Raw genomic sequence first — 26,052 nt, forward strand, 5'->3', positions numbered from 1 at the left:
ACACGACCAATAAGATCTGGCTTTAATTCCAAGTGCAAAAAGTGGCATGCCAAACTGTGACACAGTGGTGAGTTCTGTCATGTACACTGCACAGTGGCTGGTTGCCTCTGACAAATCTTAATATGTTATAAACCAATCAAATTTCCCCAATTAAAACGTAAGACATTGTTCTTGAGTAGACGGAAAGCAGAAAATGGAACCATGACTTGATGGAAGAGAACAACGTCTATGGAACCATCTAGAACCATGTATTGATATTTTAAATTACAATGAATATAAATTATTTATTTATTTATTTTTTGAAAGTGTAGCTCTAATAACGTCCTACTTCTGAGAATTAAACTAGTTAAGAACCTAAATGAAAGAACATTGCTGGTTAAACTCCTAAACTCCTTGTACAAATGAGTTAATACAGGACCAACCCCCTACACAATCAAAAACAGAAGAGAACTAGAGGCGCAGCGTATCATTCAAACATCTAAATGACACCATACACAACTTTCTCACGCAGAGGAGGGTGTGTGTGTGGAACAGAGAGTGAGATGGATCACTGAGATGAAGCTGGTATGCTCGGCCCTAAAAGACCCATCTGGTCTGCATTACTGCACTGATAATGATGGGTTAATGTGTCTATCTGTGTTTGTTTTGCTTCCCGTAGTTTGTGTCAGGGAAATACATCCCGCTAATTAAGAGAACATACCGGGATAATAAAACAAAGCCAAACAAGATGGGAAAAAGTAAAGGTAAATCATTTTTTTGTAAATTATACAAATCCTATATGACTTTATCTATCTCTTTGGCCCTTGTCCTTTCGTTTCATTTTATTTTTCACTCCCTTCCTTCCCCTCTGTTTTCTGACTCCTAGATAATGTATAGCCATTAGGGAAAGTAAATGAGTCTTTAAACAGCAAGTAAATGTGACTGTATTTCTCTCCCTTTTCTTCCGCCCAAACCACCCCCCCTCCGTTCTCTGACTTCTCGATAGCGCAGGGCCATTAGAGGATGGTGATTTGAAGTTCACCGCAGCACCTTCCAAGAGAGAACTTCCTCCACCGAGGACAGAGGAATCATTAGCTATTGCTCTGTCATTAATAAAAGCTGTTAGTTCTATCCCTGGAGACGAGGCAAAAACTTTCCTGCAGCAAAGTTCCAAACCTTTACACATCACTCTTTAGGACCCATCACTCACATTGCTGCTCGAGTATTCCTTCCAGTGCAGAGCCAAACACACACATGCACACCTCTGCCAAAAACCCCGAACAGTCCTGACTCATCTCACCTCCAGTCCCCTGCAGAGTCCCAAGCAGTTTCACGGGGTTACGTCGCAGGGAAGCCAATAAAAATGCATGCCAAAATCCCCTCTTGCAACAGCCATCATCAGAGAAATTTCCGATCTGCATATACACTAAACGTACACTGAATTCACACTGAATCCTTGGGCTCCAAACTGACACCAAACTGAATGCACACTGCACTGGGATTCAATCAAACTGACTGCACACTGAATTCACAGCAAACATCAGACTAACTTCACAACTCATTTAGACTGTAATTCCACTAACTCCAGAGGAATCTCACCAAAATCACAGAGTTTGCAGAGAGGTAGTCTGTCCATCCAAAGAACATGCTGTTCATTCTCAATTATACTGCAGAAATCTGAAATACTAAATCAAGCTTTCTGCCAGCTGAGCTGTCAAAGCATACACAGACTGCATGTGAAATTGCCAAGAAAAGACACAACTTTCATTAAAGCATGGGTAAAAACACCTAACACGCGAATGTTCTTCAGAATTAGGAATAGGGGTTATGAAAAGGGTTTATATTAACAACAGTTATTTATTAAATAAAATAAAATATAAAATATTATTTGCAGCAAATAAACTGTAATAGTTTATATAAATAGTGCAAAATTTATAATTATCTTGATTTAATACTTAACAAAACAAAAACCTGCAAAATAGCCTTAATGTAATATAAATAAATTAATTTTAAACCTTTTTTCTTTTTTTTTTCTTTTCTCGTCTGGAATCTGGAAATATGTCAAAAAGAAAAAAAAAAGACATTAAAATTGAGATACATGTTTGTGTTCTGACAGTGATGTAAATATAATTAAGCAAGAATTCACACCCATGCCAAATGTTGATTTTGGGCGAATTTTAAATTGAGCAACATGTTCCTTCTGGCTAAAAAGTACAAAAACAGGAGTCAGAAGACATATTTGAAATATCTGGATCCTGGTAAATTCTACCACATTCCAGAGCAGTCAAAATATCATATCAAATATCAGTTGAGATCAGTAAATGCCGCATTTCTCTAGTCATTTACTACCCAAACGCTAGTCATGGCCAACACAGGTTGTGCATTTCGCCATTTCATGATACAGATGTGAAGCTAAAAAGCCAAACACAAGTGTTTTCAAGAGCTAGTGTTTACAGTGCAAGATACAATCAAAAGAACAAGAAGTTCCACACAGTGAATAAGTATAACCATAAATCTTAGGAAACCAAAACAGACTCCTGGCCTGGCACAAACAGCAGTGTGAGAGATCAAGAAGAATCCAAGATTCACCAAAAAGGCAATCCTGATGAATCACAACAATTCTACTACTAACATCTCAAGGCAGACACTCCAGGGGACACTGCACAAAGCTTCTCTGCATGAATGCTAACCAAGGATGACTAAGCTTCTACATTACAGGCATGCAATAGCTCACCTAGCCCTTGGAACATCTCACCTTATCTAATAGGAATGCTTTTTGCCATCAGTTCTGTAGGCAGATAGGACAAAAATGGAGTTGTTTGTATACAGGAAAGCCCAGAGTGATGGCAGGACCAAACTGACGGCAAGAAAGCCTTTCAACTTCAAATATTTGGAGATATAAAGATAAGTGTTCTAATATCCCAGTGGAGACAAGCAAATACTTCTTAGCCATTATACAGTGTAAACTCTAATGTTTAAAGTAATTAACTGGATTGAGTGATATATTGAGAAATTGTACTCAATTTAACAATTCAATTAACGTCAATAATTTTTGAGTTTGTGAAACTGTATAGTTTTGATTGAGCAGAGTCCTATATGTGGTTTCATGTCATAATAGGGGTATATGAGGGTATATTTAACTATATTTAAACATTATGAGTTCAGCATGAAGTTCTCTGAAGCCACAGATGTAGAACCATTGCGCAAGATGGCGGATGATCCGGGGATCACTGTTTTTCGTGAATTATATATGGACAGGGTCATGTGTTTAGTTCAGTGTGAGGGGCAGTGTCACAACAGGAAACATCACTGTTACAAAGCTCCAGAGTCCTGGGATTGTGCATTCGAGACCCACATCTGGTCACTTCCTTGAGGAGCTTGTGTTCACCAACAATCCACAAACTATTTATACTATGTATCCAGCATTAAATGTAGTAGTAGACACTTAAACTAAATGGGTATGCATACTTCAGACATTTGAGTTCATGAAAAATATCAGTTTTTGCGTTCTGTTATAACTTACTCAGGTTTACAGTGTAACTGTACGTGCACAGCGAAAGTGACACGGCAACCAGAATTCATTCATTTTCAATGAGAGTCAGCGACACTGGGCAACGTGACCGTGAGCAATGGCTCAGTGCTCTGCTACACTCTATGCAAATGAGCAGTGATGCGCAGTGGAAACTACCAATCAGAAAGCAGTCCCACTTTGGTTCCTACTTAAGATTTGTTCCTTTCTCAAAACATCCCTTACATCGTCCGGACTTGTTTAAAGTTCAAGTCTACTGTATGTTTTGTTGTTTACTACTGAACATTTAAATAATACTTACATTGAATGTTTAAGTAAATCTAACTTTTGATAAATTACATTATGCATTACATTATACATTATTATAATTCCATTTGACATTTGAGTAAAAAATAATGTTCAGTAATTGTTACATAAACAAAATAACAAACCAGCTGTAGGTTTGCAATTTGAGGGTTTTTATTATAAAACAAGGCTTTGATAAAAGTTAAAATGTCTAGTCAAACTTGTGATCATTTTGTGAATAAATAACGCCTATTTACACTGCTCTTACACTGGTTGCTGTACTTGAGGGACGCTGCCTGCTTGTGTGCTGCTGTACACTCCCACCAGGAACACGTCGCCTGCTGCACGGACAACGATGAGCGATTTTATCGTTGTCTATTTGAAAACTGTAAAAATAAATTTAGAAATTATATTTTTTCAAGAAACACAAAAAATTCACATTTTCAGTACCATGTTTACAATCTTCTGATACCTTTTGTTATTTTCAACATCACTATCATATCCTAAAGTTGTATTAAAACAACCACACACACACAGACAGCCTGTGTGTCTCTAGAGAGCAGGAACTGCACTCAGCAACCCTCAGTTGGTTAAATGCCAAATCTGCATCAAAAATCCTAGTCTCCCCACACACACACACAAACCCACTCTCCCTTGCATTCACACATGCACACTAGCAAAGTGATATGCATGTGCAATTACTCTTAGTCAACCCGGTGTCACACACAGCAGCCCTCCTCCCCAGCACAGACATCCAATAATATGGTGTGTGTGTGCGTGTGTGTGTCGTGGCTGGAGCAGCCGTTCAGCCAGGATATCTTTATCTGCTGCTGATAAAAGCTGCTTCCCATCCACTCCTCAATCACCTCCACTAAAGTCCTGCCAACACACACCCAGCACACACCCCCACACACAACCAAACTGGCTTCCATCAAATGGAGTTTCTCTCAGTTTTTTTTGCCAGGGGACTCTTCAGCACTCCTGATAAGTTAAGGCTTCACACAAATCTTAACTCTCTCAAGTCCCCCATGGTGCATAAGTACTCTGTATACCTCTTATCTTTTCTTTAATTATTTCTCACATGTAGGTCATTGAAATATGTTGAGAATTTCTCTGCACCCCCCCTACAAAAATAAATAAATAAATAAATAACAAATAAAAAAAATAGAAGACGAGTGCATATTAAAGTTGTATAATGGAACCATACAAACCAGATTTAAAACCCCCTGCTGAACCTTTAAAGGCTTAAAGGCTTTAAAGATAAAAACAGCTGTTTGTATCTTTAAAGAACAGAAGTGTCCCCATGTTATTGTTTAATTACTAATTCTGTAAATGTTTTAAACATTTAAAAGGGCTGTTTTATGATATTTTAAAGACAACTGTGTAGTGTAAAGAAAACATTTATACACATTGCACTCATGCACACACACACACATATATATATATATATGGCTAAACTATTTCTATGAATTATGAAGACTAATGAATATGAAGACGATTTCTTTAACAGAGTCACTTGCAGTGGCCTAAAGACCTCAGAAGACCCCTGACAGACCTTGACATATCTGTCTGAATCCAATGGCCCCAGCTGCTCACACTGGGTTCAGATGGCATTTCCCAAATATAAGCTTGGCTTGAGTCAAGTTCAAATTAATTCTGGATTCTACTTTAAGAAGTATGCATTATGCAAGAAAAAAATATTTGTGCCATTCTAAAACAGTGGTCTTCTTAGCCTGGGGCTTCATTTTCTCCAGGGGACTTCAAAATGGTGCTTCAAAGACATATACCAGGGGTTTCCAAGATTTTGTTGTTTTCATTTTTGCCATCAATATTTCTTCCTTTGTAAAACTGTAATTTCTACTTACATACACAGCACTAAATCATCTACATACCCTTGTGAATGGCTAATATCGGTGTAATTCACCAGCCTAAATTCTCTCTTCCACCATAAAAAGTCAAATATCAGAGGCTTTTAATTAAACTCTTATTAAAACTCTTAATCCATAATTTCTTTAAAACACAGAAACTATGGGGATGCCATAGAATTTTCTGATCCATTATTAAATAAATAACCCTCTTTAAGAGATTTAAAACATTTTAAAGGTTTACATCCCTCAATCTTAAGGTTCTTTTATTTATTTATTTACTTTTTATGGAACCAAAAGTGGTTCTTCTATGGCATCACTCAAAGAACCTTTGTAGCACCTTTATTTTCAAAGAGTGCAGTGCTTCAACTGCTTCAGCCCATTTCCTTAATCTCTTATGGTACACTCTGTACATTTAATGACTGAGTACAGTAAATATGTTACAGATTGCTGCTTTAAACATGCATTACCTTAATGCTTCAATTAATATTTTCTTTCATTTAAAGTTGCTGTGTATACTGATTGTAGAAATAATACCGGTCAGACTCGGCTGTAGCTGAGAGAGTACACTTTCTGTGAGTCTCGGTTCACTGTGAGCTCCTGGAAGGGCTTCAGGGCCCGTAGCCATTTCTCCCACATTAGCCTTTACTGCCACCTCCCACTGAGAACTACTGTTCATTTTATTGCAGATGTGTTTTTTGTTTAGTTAGCAGCCTGCGAGGAACTGATGTTTTTATTATCTCTCACGGGTCGTTCATCAGCGGGAGAGAGAGAGAGAGAGAGAGAGAGAGAGAGAGAGACAGAGAGAGAAACAGAGACAGAGAAAGAGACAGAGAGACAGAGAGAGAGGCTTTAAAAGGATAAAGTGATGGAAAGAGAAACCTAGAAATAAAGCAGATGATGGAAAGCAAGAGCATGAGAGAGAGAGAGCAATGGATGGAAAGAGTGAGACAGACAGAAAAAGACAGTTAAAGGCAAAGAGCAAATAAAAAAGAGCGAAAGCAAAAGTTTGAGGGGGCAAGAGAGGGAATATGTGTGTGTGTTTGTGTGTGTGTGAGTGAGACAGAGACAGAGAGAGAGATAGAGAGAGAGAGAGAGTTAAATGGACAGAAAGGGAAAGAGAACTAAAAAGAATGCAAAGGTTGGAAAACGAGAGAGAGAGACAGCAATGGATGGAAAGAGCAAGTGAAAAATCACAGGAAAACAAAATGAGAGAGAGAGAGAGAAAGAGCTTGGAATGAAAAGCTAGTAAGAGCAAGAAAGATGGAGGACGGCAGAGAGTGTAGAAGAGAAACAGCTTTAGTTTACATGAGATAAAGACAGAGAAAGGAGACAGTTCAGAGAGAGAGCTAGAGAGAGAGTGAGAGAGAGAGAGAGAGAGAGAGAGAGAGAGAGAGGCAGCCACCCAGCAGATTCCGCGGCTCTGCTGCCACACACAATAACACGTCTGTGGGAAGAGTTCTCGGTGGCTGTCTGGACGTCACACTGTGCTGCACTTGAGGCTAATTTAAAAGCCCCCGCTGACTCTTTTCCCAGCTCGCCTAGCCCTAACCTCCAAGAATTGCCTTCTAAATCAAACCCTTTTTTTTCCCTCAGCACGAGCAAAAGTAAACCATTCTGCCCGTGCAGCCTCTATTTTGAGAAATATTGAATAAATGCTTTCGCAGTATTATTGCAGATACATTTTTGAGCACTAGGAATAATACGAGCGGGTTTGCGAATATTTCTAAGTCGTCCGTTCAAGTGTAAAAGGCGCTGGAAAGAACAACACCACTCTCCCTCCCTCCACAGACCAAGGGTGCACATCAGTCTTTTTTTCTCTCTGTCTTCATAAGCACAGATTCTTCACGTAAAATTATGGCTGTTTAGTTCCTCAAATCAGTGCTATAGGTGTGTTATATGAGATAAAATGTCCCTACCATGCAGGTTATTCTTCATATTGTATGAAAGCAGGCGAAAGTAGAATTTGTAAAAAAAATTATTATTATTATTATTATTTTTTAACTGTTGGGTTAATCTGGCATAACACTAGAATGTGGCGGTTAGGACTGCTGTCACATCATGATCACACTGGAGAAACCAGGAGGACTGATTTATCACATTGAAGGAGCCAGAAGATACACTACGACGTGATCTAATATTTTTCCAGTGTGTGGTCGAGTGTGCGGCGTTGTGTGTTGCCTTAAAGACTTTATGTCAGATCAGATTTCATCAAGGAAACACCGTGAATGAAAAGTTTCCGCTATCCCATGTCAATCTCTTTCCATGAGCCATTTGTTATCATAATCAGCCAAGACTCAGACTCCGAATCAGCCGGATAACTCAGAGATGCACCTATTATGGACACTGAAGTCCAACCGTGCCAACTCGGCTCCATCAATCTTAATGAAAAACCATTAAAACGATTGGATGCTCTGGAATAGCTACATAGACGATTACGGTCATCAGTCCCAATGCCAAGTATAATATAAACCTGCTTCTCTTATATGCTGTATGAACAACATGTTGTATAACGAGCCAGTAATCCATAACACTTTCCTGAAAGGTAGCATTCATATGTTTTTGCCACACCTACATTAGTGTTTAATGACACATGATAGAAACCTACAATGACATTAATACAGGCTTACTGCCCTGAGCACTGGCTGTAATAACAAACACATGTGAAATGACATTAACAGCAGATAAAGCATCATTTATAACAGGCAATAACTATTGGCGAAGCTCTGTCCAGACCCAAGCCCATGGATGATTTTATCCAGATCCATGAAAACATTTTGATACATTTATGAGAATTAATAATAATATTACTTGAGCTTTCAGATGGTCAGGGCAATAGACAATGTGCAGCCTCATTGAAATAAGCCAATCAAATAGCTTCTTTACCCAGAGTTTACGAGAAAGAAGAGGAACGGGTGGATGCTTACAGAAAAATGATGCAGAAAATAGCTGAAATAATGTAGAAGGAAAAACAAATCATTAAGAGTAAAGGAATTGTTCAAGTCTTTGTGTTTTTTTCTAAAGTATGTTTCAGTTTATTTCTGTCTTGATTTCTTTTACTTCAGTGAAGGCCTTGATTTTGTTTGTCATTTGTAAATTCTTTGTGTCAAGAGTTAATCGTGTATGTTTAAGTATCTTACTTTGAAAACTGACAATATATATTACTGAGGTGATACGAAGTGCTGTTGATTATAATCGGAGGGTGTGGATGTAGCCTATAAGACAAAATATAGACTTTATGAGGTTTGCAACTTTACTGGAAGGAAATCATAGCAACTGCAATCATAGCAATCATAGCTAATTTAATTTTAACTGAAACCACTGCTTTATGATAACACTAGCTTATACGCATTTATAAACAGATACAGAGATAAATAATTAATTAAATATTAAATATTACCATTCAGTACTGTCACATATTGATCATGTTTTCAGTGTAGTACTTTATTTTATATATTATTTAAACAGGCAAATGAGTAAACCTTAACTGTCCCATTATAGATCAACTATTGTGGGTAAGAGAAAGTACTGTAAATGTGCTGGAGTGTTAATAATTTAATTCAAAATTGTCCAAAATCTAAGATGGTTTTGGGGATTCAGAATCTCAGCTGAATATCTCCAGTAGTTAAGAAGATAAAGTGCAGAATGATCTTATAAAATATTTGGGTTCCACTTTAGAATAAGACTACAATTGCAAATGTTCACATATGGTTTACAATATGTTTATTAATGGTTATTAATTAGGCTGTAAATGCATTCAAAACATTAATAATCATTTAATAACTAATCCATCTACACTGTTAAACCACAGATCTCTGGATACTTACCATATACCAGCACATACTTGTTAATAAGTTTAACCATTTATTCACCAAGTTTAATTAATTAACCACCAATAGTATATCTTTTTAGACACCAATGGTAATGTGGTGTACCTAACTCTAAAGTCTAAATTTATTCTTTACCTTGACATTTTCAGTAAGTTCTGACACTTTTATTATTAGATGAAAAATAGGCCACAGTTTTCTTTTTTATCTCTGTTTAAAAATGATTATTAATGAATTTTAAGGTGTTTACAAGCCATTTGATAACCATTTATTAAATAGATTTTAGTGTAGCCTTGTTTTAAAGACGTACCAAGATTTGTAGTCTGAGATGAATGGAACTTTACTGAATTGAAAATGAAAAACAGAAAATGATAACCTGAAGGTTTTGCTGGCTGTCGATGGTCCAGGAGGTCAGGGTCTTGTCTGAAGACCCCGAGATGCCTTTCTGCCTCTTTGTGTCAAAGTCCAGACACGTTACTGGCTCAGGATTGGTTTTAAGACAGCTGAGAGGACGTCTATGAAAAACATCCCAGAGAACCAGGGAGCCGTCTTCATAACCAGCACACAGCATAGGGCCAGAGTCTGCCTACAGAGACAGAGGGACATTTGTAGAAGTATCAGTTTTACAGAACAACAGACTACATCAATGCATCATAACAGTAAAACAGAAGTGTACAGCAGTGTTATAGTAAAACTAAGGTTTGTAGTTTAACAGTGTTACAATACAACATAAGTCTACAGTGCAGTAGTGTACCAGTAACAGAAATACACAGCATTGCTATGATAAAAATATTATTTTACTAATAGTAATTTAACATTATAGTAGAACAATTCTATAAAGCATTACAGTAGAACTAAATTCAGTAGAACATTACAGTAGAAGAGAAATCCACTGCAGAAACCTTTATAGTAAAACAGAAGTCTATGTCAGTGGAGGGTATCAGAAAAGGTTATCTGGCTGTTAAAGCTCAGCAGAGCTGCAACATTTATCAGCTGCTGCTGCTGCTGTCGGGCAGTTACAGCCTTCATCAAATGACTCCTCATCTATATTCTGAGGCAGACACATCCAGCCAAAAAAAAATTAATAAATAATGAACTGAAAACCATAAAAGCTGGCAATAAATAAAAATATTTTACATGAAACAAACATGCTACCGGTATTACAGCTTACACACTAGGCACGGTGAAATTCTTAAAAAAATTAAAAAAAAATAAAAAAAAAATAAAAAAAAGTTGGTCACTCCACATTCCCTGTTTATGATCACAGACGCTGTGCACCAGCAATGGTGACCTTGCTCTTCCACTGTCTGGTGTTTTTTTTTTCTGGTCTACAGATCAAAGAGAATATTGTGTTTTTTCCAAATGGTACTGAACCTGTACACACTAAAAAAGGATGGTTAAATGATTACAGGCAGTGATTCTGAGCATTAATGCGCCTAAGGGTTTATGCATGGTCAGGTCATTCTTCAGATGGTTCTATGTAGCAACAAAAAGGGTTCTACTGTTGTTCCAAGTTGGAGACCATAACAATAGAAGAACTCTTTTTGGTGTTTAACTGTAAAAAAAAAAAAAAAAGTTACATATTACAGTGAAAAACTGTCAAACCATGGCAGTAAAAGACTGTAAACTCTAAAAAAGTTGAATATAGTTTCTGTGACTGTGAAATACTATAAATACTTATATCAGTCAAAACACTATCTCTTTACTGGAGAACTATATTATTCCAACGTTAAATATACTTGAAATATTCCATTATATTCAAGGACTAGGAGGAGCCTCATGGGGGAAAACTCGTAGTAATAAAGAGAATCATTGTCTTTAATCACATAATCAAGAACCCTTGAAGAACCTTCTGTTTTGAAGAGTGTAATGGAGAAGTTATTTCACCTCCTCGTTATATTCAACATAAATAGATATAAATCACTGGTGTAGTGTCTTGTGAAAAAGTTCCAGGAGTTTGATATTTTCAGAGTTACTGCTGTTTAAACTGAACATGACTGCACTGGAGTTTTTAAACTATTACCATTTGCATGATCATATCAAATGTCATTTCAGATTTCAGCAATTCACAGCAGGCCTCGTAAAATCTTTGTCACAACACTCTTACACAACCAACCAACAATCTCACTGGTCCTGCAGGACTCAAAAGTATTCAAAGTAGTTACACACGTTGCACTCATACATACGTAGTCCTCCAAACACACTGCATACTTCCTGCTTCAGAACAAAACACCCTCCCACACATGTACACGGACAAACGAAAAGAATGCCGTTCAGATGCGTGACAACAACGGCACGCTATAATTTACATGTTTTAAAACCAATTTGTCTCCTCCATCCTGTCACCTGGGAAATGATGTAGTGCATTTTTCCGCTGCAGGACCATTTGTCTGTGAATTAATCACAGAAAACACTGCCATTATGACACAAGAAGGCCTGAAATTGTAGTGGAAGTTATACCAGCACCATGTTCCACTTACAGCTGAGCAATACACTGGAAAGATTGAGTACCAAGAAATGAAACTGACAAAACAAAGAACTGATCCTAGCTCTGAGCTTTATTAGTTTGAAATAATAATAATAATAAATAAATATCAAGCTCCTGCACTTGATAAGACTTACATCTTTCCAAGTGACATTGGACTCAACCAAAATGTTTTGATTCACAATGGTTGGGACCGATTTTGTTGTATTTATAGCAAACATCACACTAGATCTTCTGCAATTTCTTTATATGTCTCTGAATGGAAGCTGGTGTTTAACCAAGAAAACAAGAGCAGCAGTGTTAGAAGCTTCAAAATAACACGGAAAGTCTTTTACAAGCTTCAAGCATTTGTTTAAACTCAACAACCACCACTATTTTCATGTGAAATACTGTTAGGTTAGCTAACATACAAATAGAATCCCATAGGAGCGCAAGCAGAATTCATACAGGTTTTCAAAACGTATAGCCTGAACAAAAGGCCTAAAAACCACTTTTCCTAGACTGTCACTGAATTCTCCTCATCCCCTCCGAGACCACCCTCCTCTCCTATCATACACACTTTAAAGATACACCCTGTGACCTGTGATTATCCCGCGGGCTATACTCCACACTGCTTGGTTGCTTATGGGAGACGCTCCCACAGTTACAAGTAACGGCTACATGCAGTAGGTCTTCTCATAAATCAGCCTAGCGGATAAAAACACAGAGAGAGCCAGCTGATAAAAGCACACACAGCCATAACTCAGCACAGCGCTGCAGGCCCACTGTCTACAGGCCAGATTTACAGCCGAGGTGTGCTTTAACACACACACACACGCGTGCACATACACACTCGCACACACAGCACAAGTCTAAAGCCAAGGGCAAATGTCTTATCTGAGAAATAATATAAAGCATATTAAAAAAAATTTGTTACAAGTTTACAAGTAAAGACATGCATCGTAATTCAGTTGTAGGGTAAAGTTACACCACGAAATTACAATCAATTGAAAACTGTAATTTAATATAGGATTGAAAGGTGATGTTTTTATATTAAATCCCAATTTTATAGACTTCAAGTTTCAAAATCTCAAGAGCTGAAATATCAGTTTGTCAAGAACAATGAACAAAGGGCAAAGTTTTAAACAGGGACACTGGGATTACAACAATCAGCTGCATCCAAACACTGTTCTGTGTACATGACAACAACCACAACTAAATGACAGTCTGCCATTCTGCATTCAAACGCTCAGAATTAAAGCCAGATCCTCTTGGCCTTGTTCTTGGATACTTAAAAAAAGCCTGAAGGTTCATTTATACACAAATAGCTACAATTTAAATATATCACAATAATTATTCACATTTAGATGTTTTCCCCCAGTTTTAAACAATACTTATGGAGCGCAGTTACAAATCAATATTATTATTCATAAGAATGCAAATAAATACATGCAGTGCCTACAAGAATATTCACCCCTTTAAAGTTTTCCCCTTTTATTTTTTTTTTAAAATGCAACTAAGTTTAATATAATTTGGCTTTTCTTGAAAATAATTTACTATAAAAAGTAAAAAAGTCAAAACAGATTTCTACAAATTAATGTAGAATAAATAAAACTATGCAATTTTTAAGTCAATGAACACCCCCTTGAGTTCAGTTCAATCCGTCATTAAGAAACTGCAATTGAAATCTGCCTGGAGGAGGACATCCGGTCAAAAGGAATGGCCATTCGAAAAGGAGACTAGTGAGAGAGGCCACCAAAGCACCTATTTAAATCTGAAGGAGTTACAATCTTCAGCAGCAGAGATGAGATTGACTTTGCATTTGACCACTGCTGCCAGGGGTCTTCACCATTCAAAGCTTTACAGGAGAGTGGCAAAGAGAAAGCCACTGCTGAATAAAGCTCATATTAAATCTTGACTAGCATCCACCCAAAGCCTGTAGTAAACTCCAGGGACTGCAGTGTTACATTTGGTGGACACCAAACACTGCAAATCATCAGAAACATACCATCCCCACCGTGAAGCATGGTGGTGGCAGCATCAGGCTGTGAGGATGCGTCTCGACAGCAGGCCATGGAGGGAATAGGGAAATCCTAGAGGCCAATCTGATGCAGTCTGCAAGAGAATTATGACTTGGGAGAAGAATTATTTTCTAGCAGGATCAAATATGGATTTCCAAACCCTGTTATTTATAGCAACAGATGATTTTAGCCTGCTGTTATTATGATGGACTCATTTCATTAACAAACTGGACTTTAAGTGACTTACAGCTTTCTTTAAAAAAAGCTCCTTTTGCTCGCTTTTGATATGTCACCCATGATGCACCTGAGTCTTGCGCAGTAATACTCGCTTATGACTGGAAAGTTTTCCTTCCAGTTTTGGCGCTGCTAACAACCAAACTACAGACTCACGTTAAAGCAGGTAAAGGCACAGCCAATCACACTAGACATATGTGTTATGGGGAGGTAGGACTCAAGTAGAGAATGTGATTTAACCCTTTCTGCACCTCTAGGTTAATGACACCTTGACAGATCAGGGTTTTTTTTGGAGGGGACCAAATTAATGGTGGGAATTCAATAATTGCTGGATATTTGTGGGGACACGTCACCTCCATCCATGCTAATTCTACACCCTTGAGCAAGATAATTACCCAAAGCATACAGCGAAACCTACAATGACATTTTTTAAAAGACAACAAGGTAAAGGTTGGGGAGCGGCTGAGTCAAAGTCAAGACATCAATCCAGTAAAAAATTTGTTGATGGACTTGAAAAAGGCTGTTTTGCAACAAGGAATAAATTAGAGATTGAGACTTACTCACACAACAAAGTGCTGTAATAGCAGCCATCTTTTAAATACTATCATGAAAGGGATGAATCAATTATTTAACTTATTATTATTATTATTATTATTATTATTATTATTAATTGGCTTTACTTTATAGAAATCTGATTTTACTTTCTCATTAAAGAGTTGGGTTTTTTCCCCTTTTTTTATTATTTTTATCATCTTAATTTTGTTTGTAAATTCTTGGCAAAAAAGCCAAACATGTTCTTATTTATAAAAACACTGACTGTAGTGCACTCAGACGTCAGGAACCAATGTTGTGATCTTAACACTGTGATAACATATTAATGTTTTCAAAAATAAAATGATCTTGCCTGTAAATGAAGTTTGACTCTATCAATTTTTTTTCATACATCATTTGAAAACACCAGCTGCCTTCTTCATACATTTCCAAATTAATGAACCATAAAAATGCTCAGATCACTTGGAATAAACCATATTAACATTAACACCAATTAAAAATCAAACACAGCACAGGTATGCACACATACTAATATTCAGTCTTTCTTCAAAACACAGAAAAAACCCCCACCCCTAGAGGTGCACTATTCATCTTCTGCGACTAACCACACAGGAACCCAGTGTCCGGCTCCACCCGCTCTACATGCAAATTATTAGCAAAACTTAATAGCTGTCTGCACATCCATTGACAGCAAGTTGTTAGGGTTCCACACCCTTGGTGAGGTTTTACACCTTAGTGCCTGTGTTAGTTATCCCAGTCCCTGTTCTTTTTACCATACCTCCAGACTCCCATAAGGCTGCAGAAGCTCTGGAAAATCTACAGATCATCTGTCTTTATGTAGTACATAGTGCAGTACCCACCATCAGCAAAGCTGGCAATGAAAAATCCCTTCCATATGTGCAAAGGCCAAAATGTGGGGATTCATTTCTCTCGTTGTGCCTCACTTTTTCTCGCTGGAAGGTCATCCTCCCAGAGAATGGTATATTTCTTTTCTTCCTCGATGGTTAAACAAATTATAGACAGAATCACGAATCCCATATAAACATATCCCTAGCGGAGCGCGTTGCGATGACATAAAAAACAAAACAAGTGGAAATCAATCCGCGAGCCTCACAGACAGTTGGTAAGTGTTTGCGTCTGTTGCCCTCTGGCCTGCGCACTTCAGCTAAGTGTAGGAGCTCCCTGATTGATGATGTCACAGGTCAGAGGTCGCGGAACCCCGGGTAGACACCTAATTCATTATATCCTCCGTGGCCGAGGCCTGCAGAAGAGCACTTGAGTGGGATTAGGCCTCGAGCTGGAGGCCAAGATTCATCATCCCAACAGCTGCTTCAGAGGCATTTAGAGTGGAGAAGAGTGGAAAGGAGACCATAGGAGTGGAGAGAAAGAGAGAGAGAGAGAGAGAGAGGGTAAGTTCTGGTAAGGAGGAGAAGAAAAGAAAGTGGAGGGACTGCAGAGAAAGGGCAAGGGGAGAGGGGAGCAAAAGAGAGGAGAATAAGGAAGATGAAGAGTAAAGAGGAGAATGGGGAGAGAGAAGAACTGGGGACGTGGTAAGGAAGGAAGAATCAGGAGTGGAGAAAAAGCACAAGATCTGAGAAAACAGGGAAGGAGAGGAAAAACAACAAGAGGAGAAGGGAAGAGGTGAGGAAGGTACAGGCAAGAGGGAAGAAGAATGGGGAGGAAGGAGTGTACGAGGAGGAAAGACAGATAAAAAGACAGGAAGCGCATAGAAGAGAAAAGAGTAGAGAAGAGGAAAGTATGAGAAGTCAGAGGAGGAGTGGAGAAGGAAGGGCAAGAGCTGGTAAACCATGGAGGGGAGAAACACAGGGACAGAGGGGAGACAGAAGTTGAGGGCAGCAGAGAACGTGTGAAGGGGGAGGAGAGATGGAAGGACTGGAATAGAAGAAGAAGAGAAGGGGGAGGAACGCAGGAGGGAGATGAGCCAAGAGCTGAACGGAGTGGAAAAAAAAAAGAAATTAAGGAGCTGAGGAATGAAAGGAAGAGAAGATAGTGAGAAGTTGAGAAGAGCAGATAGTGTAAAGAGTGTTAATGGGAGAAAGACAGGAGGAGAAGTGAGGAAGAGAGAGAAAGGAAGGACAGGAGCTGAGAAAAGAAGGGAGGGTGGTAAAGATACTGCTGATAAAGGAGTAGAGGGGGGAAGAGGGAAGACACTACAGAAAGACAGATTTGCAGGAGATGAGAAAAGGGGAGAGGAGGAAAACAACGAGAGTTGAACAGAAGAGCAAAAAGAAGAAGAGTGTGACGGAGAGGAAGAGTGAAGACAGCAGGATAAGGGAAGCGGGGAACGTAGAGGTAGGAAGGACAGGCACCGAAAAAATAATAGAGGGATGCAACAGAGAAATCCTGAAAAAAACGTGGACAGATAAGACCAGTACAGAGACAAGAGGGAAGAGGACGGGCAGAAACAAGAACCGTAGGAATCACTGAAAGAAGAGAAGAACAAAAGCAATATGACAATGATACACTCTTTAAAAAAGATGGTTCTTTAGTAAATAAACGGTTCTAGAACCATACGCATGTTGAAATGCTTCTTCAAATTTGATGGTGAATGTGCGGCACATGGTTCATTGTAGAACCTTTTGGAAAATGGTTCTATACATTACTAAAATTGTTCAATAGAAGAACAATTTTTGGTGCTATTTAGAAACTTTTACGGTACCACTTTATTTATAAAGGTTTTTAAACTGCTTACATGTTATTAATTAGGTTGTAAACCACTTGATACATCATTATCATAATAATCATTTATAACATAAAGATAGATGTGCCACGGTGACATCTTTTCTTTCGTTTAATACTGAAGGTGTCTGGGGTGGCGCAGCAGGTAGTGTCACAATCACACAGCTCCAGGGACCTGGAGGTTGTGGGTTCAAGTCCCACTCCGGGTGACTGTTTGGTGTGTTCTCCCTGTGTCCACGTGGGCTTCCTCCAGCTGCTCTGGTTTCCTCCCACAGTCCAAAAATACATGTTGGTAGGTGGATTGGCGACTACGAAAGTGTCCGTATGTGTGAGTGTGTGTCGCCCTGTGAAGGACTGGTGCCCCCTCCAGGGTGTGTTCCCACCTTGCGCCCAGTGATTCCAAGTAGGTTCCAGCCCCACTTCGACCTGAAATAAGCAGTTTGGATAAGCAGTTTCTGGCAATGAATGAATGAATTGTGTCTGATAACTTAGAGAAAAAAAAGTAAAGAACAAGCTCAGACCTGAGGATGTGAATTTAGTCATTTCACATGTTTAGGTAAACCACAATATAGTTAATTTATAAAAAGACATTCTGTTGGTGGTTAAACAAAAGAAAAAGTGAAGTCAGTATATGGCATGATCTGAGGTTTAACAGTGTAGATTGATGTAGGTTCACTGTTGCCCTTTTTCCTCTATGTGCTTTGCCTGGTTACCCAATAACCTTTATAACAGAATCTTATTATAAAGTGGTACACCTTTTTTCCAAAAGGCGCTACATACAAAAATATATAATGCATTCTCAATCAATCAGATGCACAAGTTCAGCATGCAAAGAAGCATTTCAACATGCAAATGGTTGTATAAAGAAGACATAGTTCTATACAGAAACATGGCCTTTACTGAAGAACCTTTGAGGAACCATCTTGTGTAAGAGTGGAGGAGAGAACAGTAGGGAGAATGAAAGAAAAAGTAGATGCTAAAACTCCAAGATGAGGTAGAACAGGGGGAAAAAGAAGAGAAAAGAAATAAAGAGAGGGGAAAAGAAACAAGAAGAGTGATGGATTGAAGTGTGAAAGAGGAGAACAGAAGAGAAAGAGAAGCAAAAGTCCAGAGCTGAGAAAAGAGCAATAGATGGATACATGAGGCAATGAGACAGGAGAAGAACAGATGCTGAAGCTGAGAAGAGAATGGATGAGAAGTAAGGAAGTGAAGGTCCAAAAAGAAACGCTGAGACGTATTGAGAAAGGAAGCGAATAACTGACACTGATGGTTGAACAGAAGGAAGAGAAGAATGGAGGAACAAAGTGCAAGAAAAATGAGGCAAGTAGAATAAAGGCTCCACATCCAACATCTGGAACAAAGACGGAGAAGAGCTGATGTGTAAGAGAGTGGTTTGATGATGAATCTGTAGATGATAGTTTTATGGAACTGTCCACAACCTGAGAACTGACTGAAGAGCTATTAACTCCACTGTAATTGTACTATCTGGAAGACTGAGGAAGACATGCTCCTATTCTGAGAACCGGTTCCTCCCAGTTCTTCCTCCTCATGCTCACGAGGAAAGGAAATGAAGGGAGAGAAAGAAGGAAAATGCTGAGAAAATGAAAGATGGAAACAAACAAACTCTGTAGGAAGTTCTCCTGGTTCCTCTCTGTCAGGTTTCCTTTCTTGTCTTGGTGTTTCCTCATGCATTTAAGAGTTTGTCTTTTGAGGCTTGGTCACTCTCAGTGGTTCTTTCCCAAGGTTCAGAGCTCTTCCTTTTGATTACTTGCCCCTCTCAGTTGTTGTTCACTCTTGGTCTCTTGGTTCTTCTCAAGAGGTTCTATGCTTGCCTTTCCTTTACACTCTTGATTCCTTAAGGATGTTCTTCCTCAAGCTCCAAAAGAGAGCACTGGCTTTTGTATCTTGGCCACACTCAGCAGTTCTCCTCAGGAGGTTCTTCCTCATTCGTGTCCTTCCTTCCTAGAGCCTTCATTACTTATGGATGTTTTTTCTCATGCTCCTATGAGTATCTTCTTTTGTGTCTAGGTTCCTCTCAATGTTCCTTTCACAAGCTCATATAATTGTGTTTTTTTATTATTATTAAACTTGGTTCCCCATCAATGTTCCCACCTGCATTCAGAAATATGGCTCTAGCAAAGGCCCCATGCACCTAGGTCTGTAGAAGCAAGGCTCCAGAAACAGGGCTCTAGAGAATGAATTGCTTTAGAAGCCTGACTCAAAGATAAAGAGAGAGGGTGAATGGGATCTCCAGTGATACTGAACCAGAATGACAAAGGCACATACGGAAGCAATTGCTGGACAGAGTTGAAGGATGGATTTCTATAAAGGAACATTTCTTCTTTACCACCAGCCACCCTCTCACTCTCTCTCTCTCTCTCTCTATCTCTATGCTGACAACCTTAAACACAGTAGCATATTAGAGCACATATTTCCATTCCATTATTATTTTACAGATCATATATACCTCATCTGGAAATTATTAGCATGAAACTTAGACATTGTCTTTTCTGTTGTGAATGCATTTACATACATTTCAGCAACTAATCAACTTAAAGCTGTTATCTGACTTTAAGAAATCTGATAAACAGGCCTTAATTTTAGTTCAATAATCAGGACCATGGGAGCAAATCTACCTTCAGAAAACAATAAAATGATCATGAAATGCAAGTATATCACCCCATTATGTGCGAAGTGAGTCATATACATTTCTACATCCTTGTTCAAAAAATAAAAAGGACTATATTCAGTTAAAATTAAATAAATAAAAATATAATAATAATAGTAAATAAATGTGCCAAGGATTTTGCATCTCGTGCTTTAGTGAATTTATTGGTAAGTTTTATAACAAAAAAAATAGCAAATAGCAAAAAGTGCCAGTGTTTTATTTAAAATTAAATCTGATTACTGAGTGACTCTTCAGTAACCTTTCACACTATATGGTTACTACAGGGTTTATAAAATATGTTCAATTGATTATTATATTATTATAAATCTAAGACCAGTTTTCAAACTTGAGTTGAACTGAAATTTTACTGTCTAAATGAACAGGATTTTTATACACTTTCAACAGACATATAAAAGTCCATTTATAAAAATCTGTATTCGATCGTTTTCTTTTCATCACCATTGCCAACATGAGGCAAGAAGCCTGCTGGATGTCTCACAGTCTATGAGAGAATAATGTGTGCGTACAGAAGACCCCGACAGCACTGAAGATGAAAAAGCAGCTGTCTGAAACAGCAGGGATCACCAGGATAACAAGACAGCCCTCGTTATTGACTGACAGTCTAAGAGGGTGAAGAGTGCCCACACTGAGCAAAGCCTGTCTAACATTCACTACCTCTGACACACACCCATTTACATGTGCTCCCTTTCTAACACACACACTCTCTCCACAGCCTCCTAAGAGCTACGAAATCGGCTTTGTGAGAATGGCCTTGTTACTAGGGATCCAAAATTCCGGGTATTTTAAAGTTGGGAAATTTGCCATGGGAATTAACAGGTAATTATGGGAATAAAATGGGAATATTCAAAGCTAAAGGTATACTTACATATAGTTGGGAAGAAATATACTGAAGCATAATGAAATAATTAGATATGATACCAAAACAGCTGACTAGCAGAGCTGCTCCTCAATCCCAGGCACATGACACACTGAAGGGTTATTGGGACCACACCCCCTGCACTGTTCATTTCATCACATGTACAGGATATGTCCAGATGATTTCTATAAACTCACCACCACCACTGAAAGCACACATTCAGGTTCAAATTTTTATTGACAGTACTAGCTTAGAAACATTCAAGCAACTATTAAATCAAGGTGTAATCTCACAGTTTGCTATCTGGTAAATCACAATAGCTCAATGAGCAATAACATTTAAGAGACTAGTTTATCAATGCTAGCAAGAGGTTAGCATACCAAAGCTAGCATAGGCTAACTACCTATATTTATTTTTCTTGGTTTCTGTAACCAAGAACTAATCCTTATTAATTATTTATTTGAACATGGAGGATACATAGGTTCAGGAAGAAGCCTGAAAGTATTAAAGCAAAAATGCAGCACGTGCAGCGGTCTGGCTTAAGAAGCTTGTGCCAAAATATCTTTATTTGATTTGTTGTTAAATTTGATCTTTTTTGTAAGAAGAAGGAAGGCTGCTTTGTTTTACATTTGGAATGACATTTTTTTTGAGGGGGTGGGGTGGGGGGAGGGGTTGCGTCCTTTTGATGGAACTTTTGATTGTTCAATGAAAGAATTAAGCATTTAAAATGTTTGCTTGCAACTAAGAGTGTGATAGTTATTATTTGTATGGTTATGCATTCATGTCTGCTGCTGACAAAAAATGGTACATTGATGATGGTGTATGATTTAGTTCCTTTAAATTATCCAATATTTCCTATTAATTTCAATAAATTCCCAAAGCTCCCAAAATTTCCATGGAAGGTTAACATTTTGAAATATTTCCAAAGTTCCCTTGGAAAGTTACCGGTAATTTACTGGAAATTTATCGAAAAATTTCCACCCTTTTGCAACCCTATTTGCTACTGAGAAATCTGTTGTGTCACCACTGGTCCAAGAGTTAGGATTTTTGTTGATGTTTAATGTTCAGCATTGATTTTTTTACTGTTTTACACATTTTTTGTTATTGTTATCTAAACACTAGCTAATGCAGATATTATGGACATAAATTTGTAACAAAGCCCAAATAGTTGAAAAATTATTCACAGTGAAGCTGAAATGAGTTTCCTATACACATTTTCCAATTCACCTTAAATGGTGCAGCAGTTGCATTCTGGCAACTGTAAAGAATGTACAGTACCTGCCTAAACTGAATGGACACATTACTGTGGATTAAGAGCATCTCCTCATAGCCTACCTGAATGAAAACAAAAGAAGGATAGTAGTCACAAATGCCCCTTTAGACTGTAGACCTTAAAGACCAGATTATATTAGAGAAGAGAAAAGAAAAACACTGTTCTTGCAGTGTGGTATAATAAACATGCAGTGCAAATCCACATTACTTAAACCTCTTAGGGAAAACAGGCTGGCTGCTGAAGGTGCAGGTGAGTGGGGGAAATGACTTTGTGATTTCTGTGAATCCTGAAGCCCAAGAGCAAAGACACAGTGACATAATAAATAGAAATGAGACATAAAGCTGTTCCTGACTTTCTGAGGTCAGTAAAGGATCCAGGACATTTCCAAAGTAGGGGAGTTACCCTGATGTCCTGTGAAATCTGCCACTGTGGTCACTTCTGACCTCCTGATCATTTGCAACTTCAAATAAACTGGCTCTGCCATTCCCTCTCATCCTAACGGCTGATGTGTGGTGTGAGCACGGGCACAAATCGGCTGCTGTCGCATTATCCAGGTGGATGCTGCACAATGTTGGAGTTGAGGCGACTCACTTACGGTCTAAGAATGTAAAGCACCAAGTCTAGCTATCAATCAGTCATTCATGACTGTGTGTTTTTAAAAATAACAGTCTAGCCCTGCAATGTACTGAGCCAAACTAAATCATGCTCACAAGTGGAATTGATCGGGGGAACCAACATTCCCCCAAACATTTTCACATTTGTATGAACGCCCATTCAAAAGGCAGACTCCCATTGTCCTGATTATTGAACTAAAATTAAGGCCCGTTTATCAGATTTCTTAAAGTCAGATAACTGCTTTAAGCTGATTAGTTGCTGAAATGTGGTAAGTATCATATTACTATTGGTGAGTATGTTCCACCAAACATTTTCATAGTTATATGAAGTGTCATCCGGGAGTTCTGAGCTGGTATAGTACACACACCCATTCAGACAGTGCTATGCTACTGGTTTTATGAGGCAATTCTCTTTTTTTAACTTATTGCTCTTTTGTAAATGTTCTATCTCTGTCTGAAGCAGACTGTGTTCATGATGTTCAGGCTGTTTTCATTACATCCCTGAGTCTCTAGAAACTCATCACCACCTGCTCCAGTGTGCTTTCATCTTCCTTCACACACTGCACATGAAGACACACTCATTAGTAAATCCAACACGCAAGCAGCTCCACAATTCAGAAAATTAAGTGGGTGGCTCAAAAAATAAAAAACGAACACAACAACATATTTTATTACAGAAACAGCAGTTTAATTTGGTTGTATTGGTCGAGCCACCCAAAGAGCCCGCAGCCAAACACTCACTCTATTTTTGCTTTGATTATTTTTCCCAATTAACTGTGTACCTGCCAAATGACCTGGGACTCAGACGGAAAAGTCATAAATATGACCGAAAAAGATATTAATTATGCATGAAAATAATTACAGGTCTCTTTTTATAAATGGGGAAGGGAAAGTAAAACCTTCAACAGTGTTTACAATACACACACACACATGCGCGTTGTAAACTTTTGCCTGCCGAGCTGAGCTGTTGGCTGATATATGGCAGCTAGCCGCTGTGGTTCCATGCTCTGTAATTACAGGGCTGGGAACAGGGCAGAGAGTGCTGCTGGAAAAGCATCCCAGCCCAGGACACAGTGCCATCGTAAATCATTCGGCTGCTCTGAACACACACCTTCATCGGCCAGGCTACTGGATAGCAATAAAGCAATAAGAACAACTCATAAAAACAAGCAAATGTTTTGTTGGAATATCCAGGAATTGAGGACTTTTTTATTCCCTAATGCTTTTACCATTAAATATCCCCTGCCCTTTACACCGCACACTGTCTGACCCAAATAAAAGTCGAACACTGATATTCCAGGCTCCCTGTCCATTGCTCCACTCACCATATTGGTGCATTTTGTACGTCTACCAAAAACGAATGTGGTATATCTGTTGTTCTGCATACTTTGCTACCCCCTTTCACCCCGTTTTCAACACACTGCAGGTGTTATTTGGGTGGTGGATCATTCTCAGGCCTGCAGTGACAATAACGTGGTGGTAGTGGTGTGTTAATATGTGTTGTGCTGGTATGAGTGGATCAGACACAGCACTGCTGCTGCAGTTTTTAAACCCTTCAGTGACCCTGCCGGACTTTCCACCAACCAAAGGGTTCCACTCAAGTGTCCTGTGGACAGCATCCAATGACACACAGACACTCAATCCAAGTGTGTGTGTGAGATAAAAAAAGCATAAAGAGGTCTTTAGAACACAGAGTTGCAATAACTTTATATTGCAACTTGGATATTTTTCTTGTTTTTTTGTAAACTGATATTCAGTAGATCTTACCTGCCACATCTTCATGCACATGAGCATGCCTCGTTTAGAGTCTGGAATTAAGGAGCAGATTGGAGTCTGAGTGAACAACTCCACCACCTTAATCTGCAGGAGAAGAAAAAAAGAAAACAATTAAAGGGAGGGTTATATCAATATCAGGCATCCGAATTGTAACACAGGCTGAATGAAATGGAATGTGTATTACTGGCATACAAGATTCTGAAGATACAACGATATCTATCCTCAAACATCTAATCTGAGATTTTCTCACTGCCATATCACTGTATTATTACATATTGTTCACTCTTCACAACACTGTGTGCAATGGTCTTCTATCATTACATACAGTTATATAACATTTTGTGTGTAATTTCTCTGATTATTATGAATCTTTGTCTATGTCAAACTATCTACAATTTCAAGAGTAAGGATACAAATGGATTGGCGCCCTGTTCATGGTGCACTCATGCCTTGCGCTCATTAGACAGGATGTCCAGGAATATATTGTATGCAAAGTATGTAACATTATGTGTGAATGCATGCTTGTGAACTTGAAGTGAAAATATCAGCATTAAATTGACAAGACCTATGCAAATTTTTATATACAACTGCATTTATCTATACTTCACGTCTGAAAGGTTTGGAAACTAACTCAGCCAAAGGCTAAAAGCATGGGTTTCTAATTTTGCTAATTACTGTGCAGGATACATCATAATGTTACAAAAGAAAAGACGGAAATGAATTCATTTCGATAATATTAATTGGGCTCTCAGTGGTGTCTAGAACAACATCAGTTTGGTTGGCCATTGTCCAATCAAAGCATTATCATTGAACTTGAAGCACCCCAATGACAGACAGTGCTGTCAGACCTGTTTTAATGACTGGTAATGACTGCAGTTATAAATAAAATAAATATGTTTTGATTTTGTTTTGTTTTTTTAATACAGCATTGTTATTTTTTATTGAAATAGCGCCAAGAGCAAAAACACTAAAAACTTAGTCAGACTCCAATGACAGTCATTATACACAAATACGACACTGACCTGTACCTGACCTATTTTATACACTAGTTTCACTTCATAGAAAAATAGAAATATAGAATTAATTCTTATTTACATTTATATTATTGGCTATTTTCTGCCTGTTTTTTTTTTTATACAGAGTGGATCATCACCAGCTTCTTCTCGTGTGTGCCTCTCTCTGCTTCATCAATTCATGACATGATTCCACTGACTCAAAATATAGGTGCCTGACAACAGCTGAGTTATAACATACTAAGTGGCGGGAGCTATAACGAGCCTGATACAGTGTGCTGTTGAATAAGAAAGAATATATACATATAAATATATGCGCTCCATTCCTCAAAAATGTGGAAACGGGTAAAAAATAAAATAACACCAATTCTTCAG

At 38.3% G+C, this 26,052-nt stretch overlaps 1 protein-coding gene across 1 annotated transcript in view; it reads right to left on the minus strand.

Moving 5' to 3' along the window:
* Window positions 1–26,052, minus strand: part of LOC136679211 (guanine nucleotide-binding protein subunit beta-like protein 1) — a 48,109-nt gene that overhangs the window by 6,659 nt on the left and 15,398 nt on the right. The window contains exons 5-6 of the mRNA XM_066657614.1: window positions 24,656–24,748; window positions 9,862–10,071 (exon numbers count right to left, since the gene is read on the minus strand). Coding sequence (XP_066513711.1) covers window positions 9,862–10,071; window positions 24,656–24,748 — 303 coding nt within the window. The remainder of the gene's footprint in view (window positions 1–9,861; window positions 10,072–24,655; window positions 24,749–26,052) is intronic.

Source organism: Hoplias malabaricus, chromosome Y, assembly GCF_029633855.1.
Source record: "Hoplias malabaricus isolate fHopMal1 chromosome Y, fHopMal1.hap1, whole genome shotgun sequence".
Taxonomy (NCBI): domain Eukaryota; kingdom Metazoa; phylum Chordata; class Actinopteri; order Characiformes; family Erythrinidae; genus Hoplias; species Hoplias malabaricus.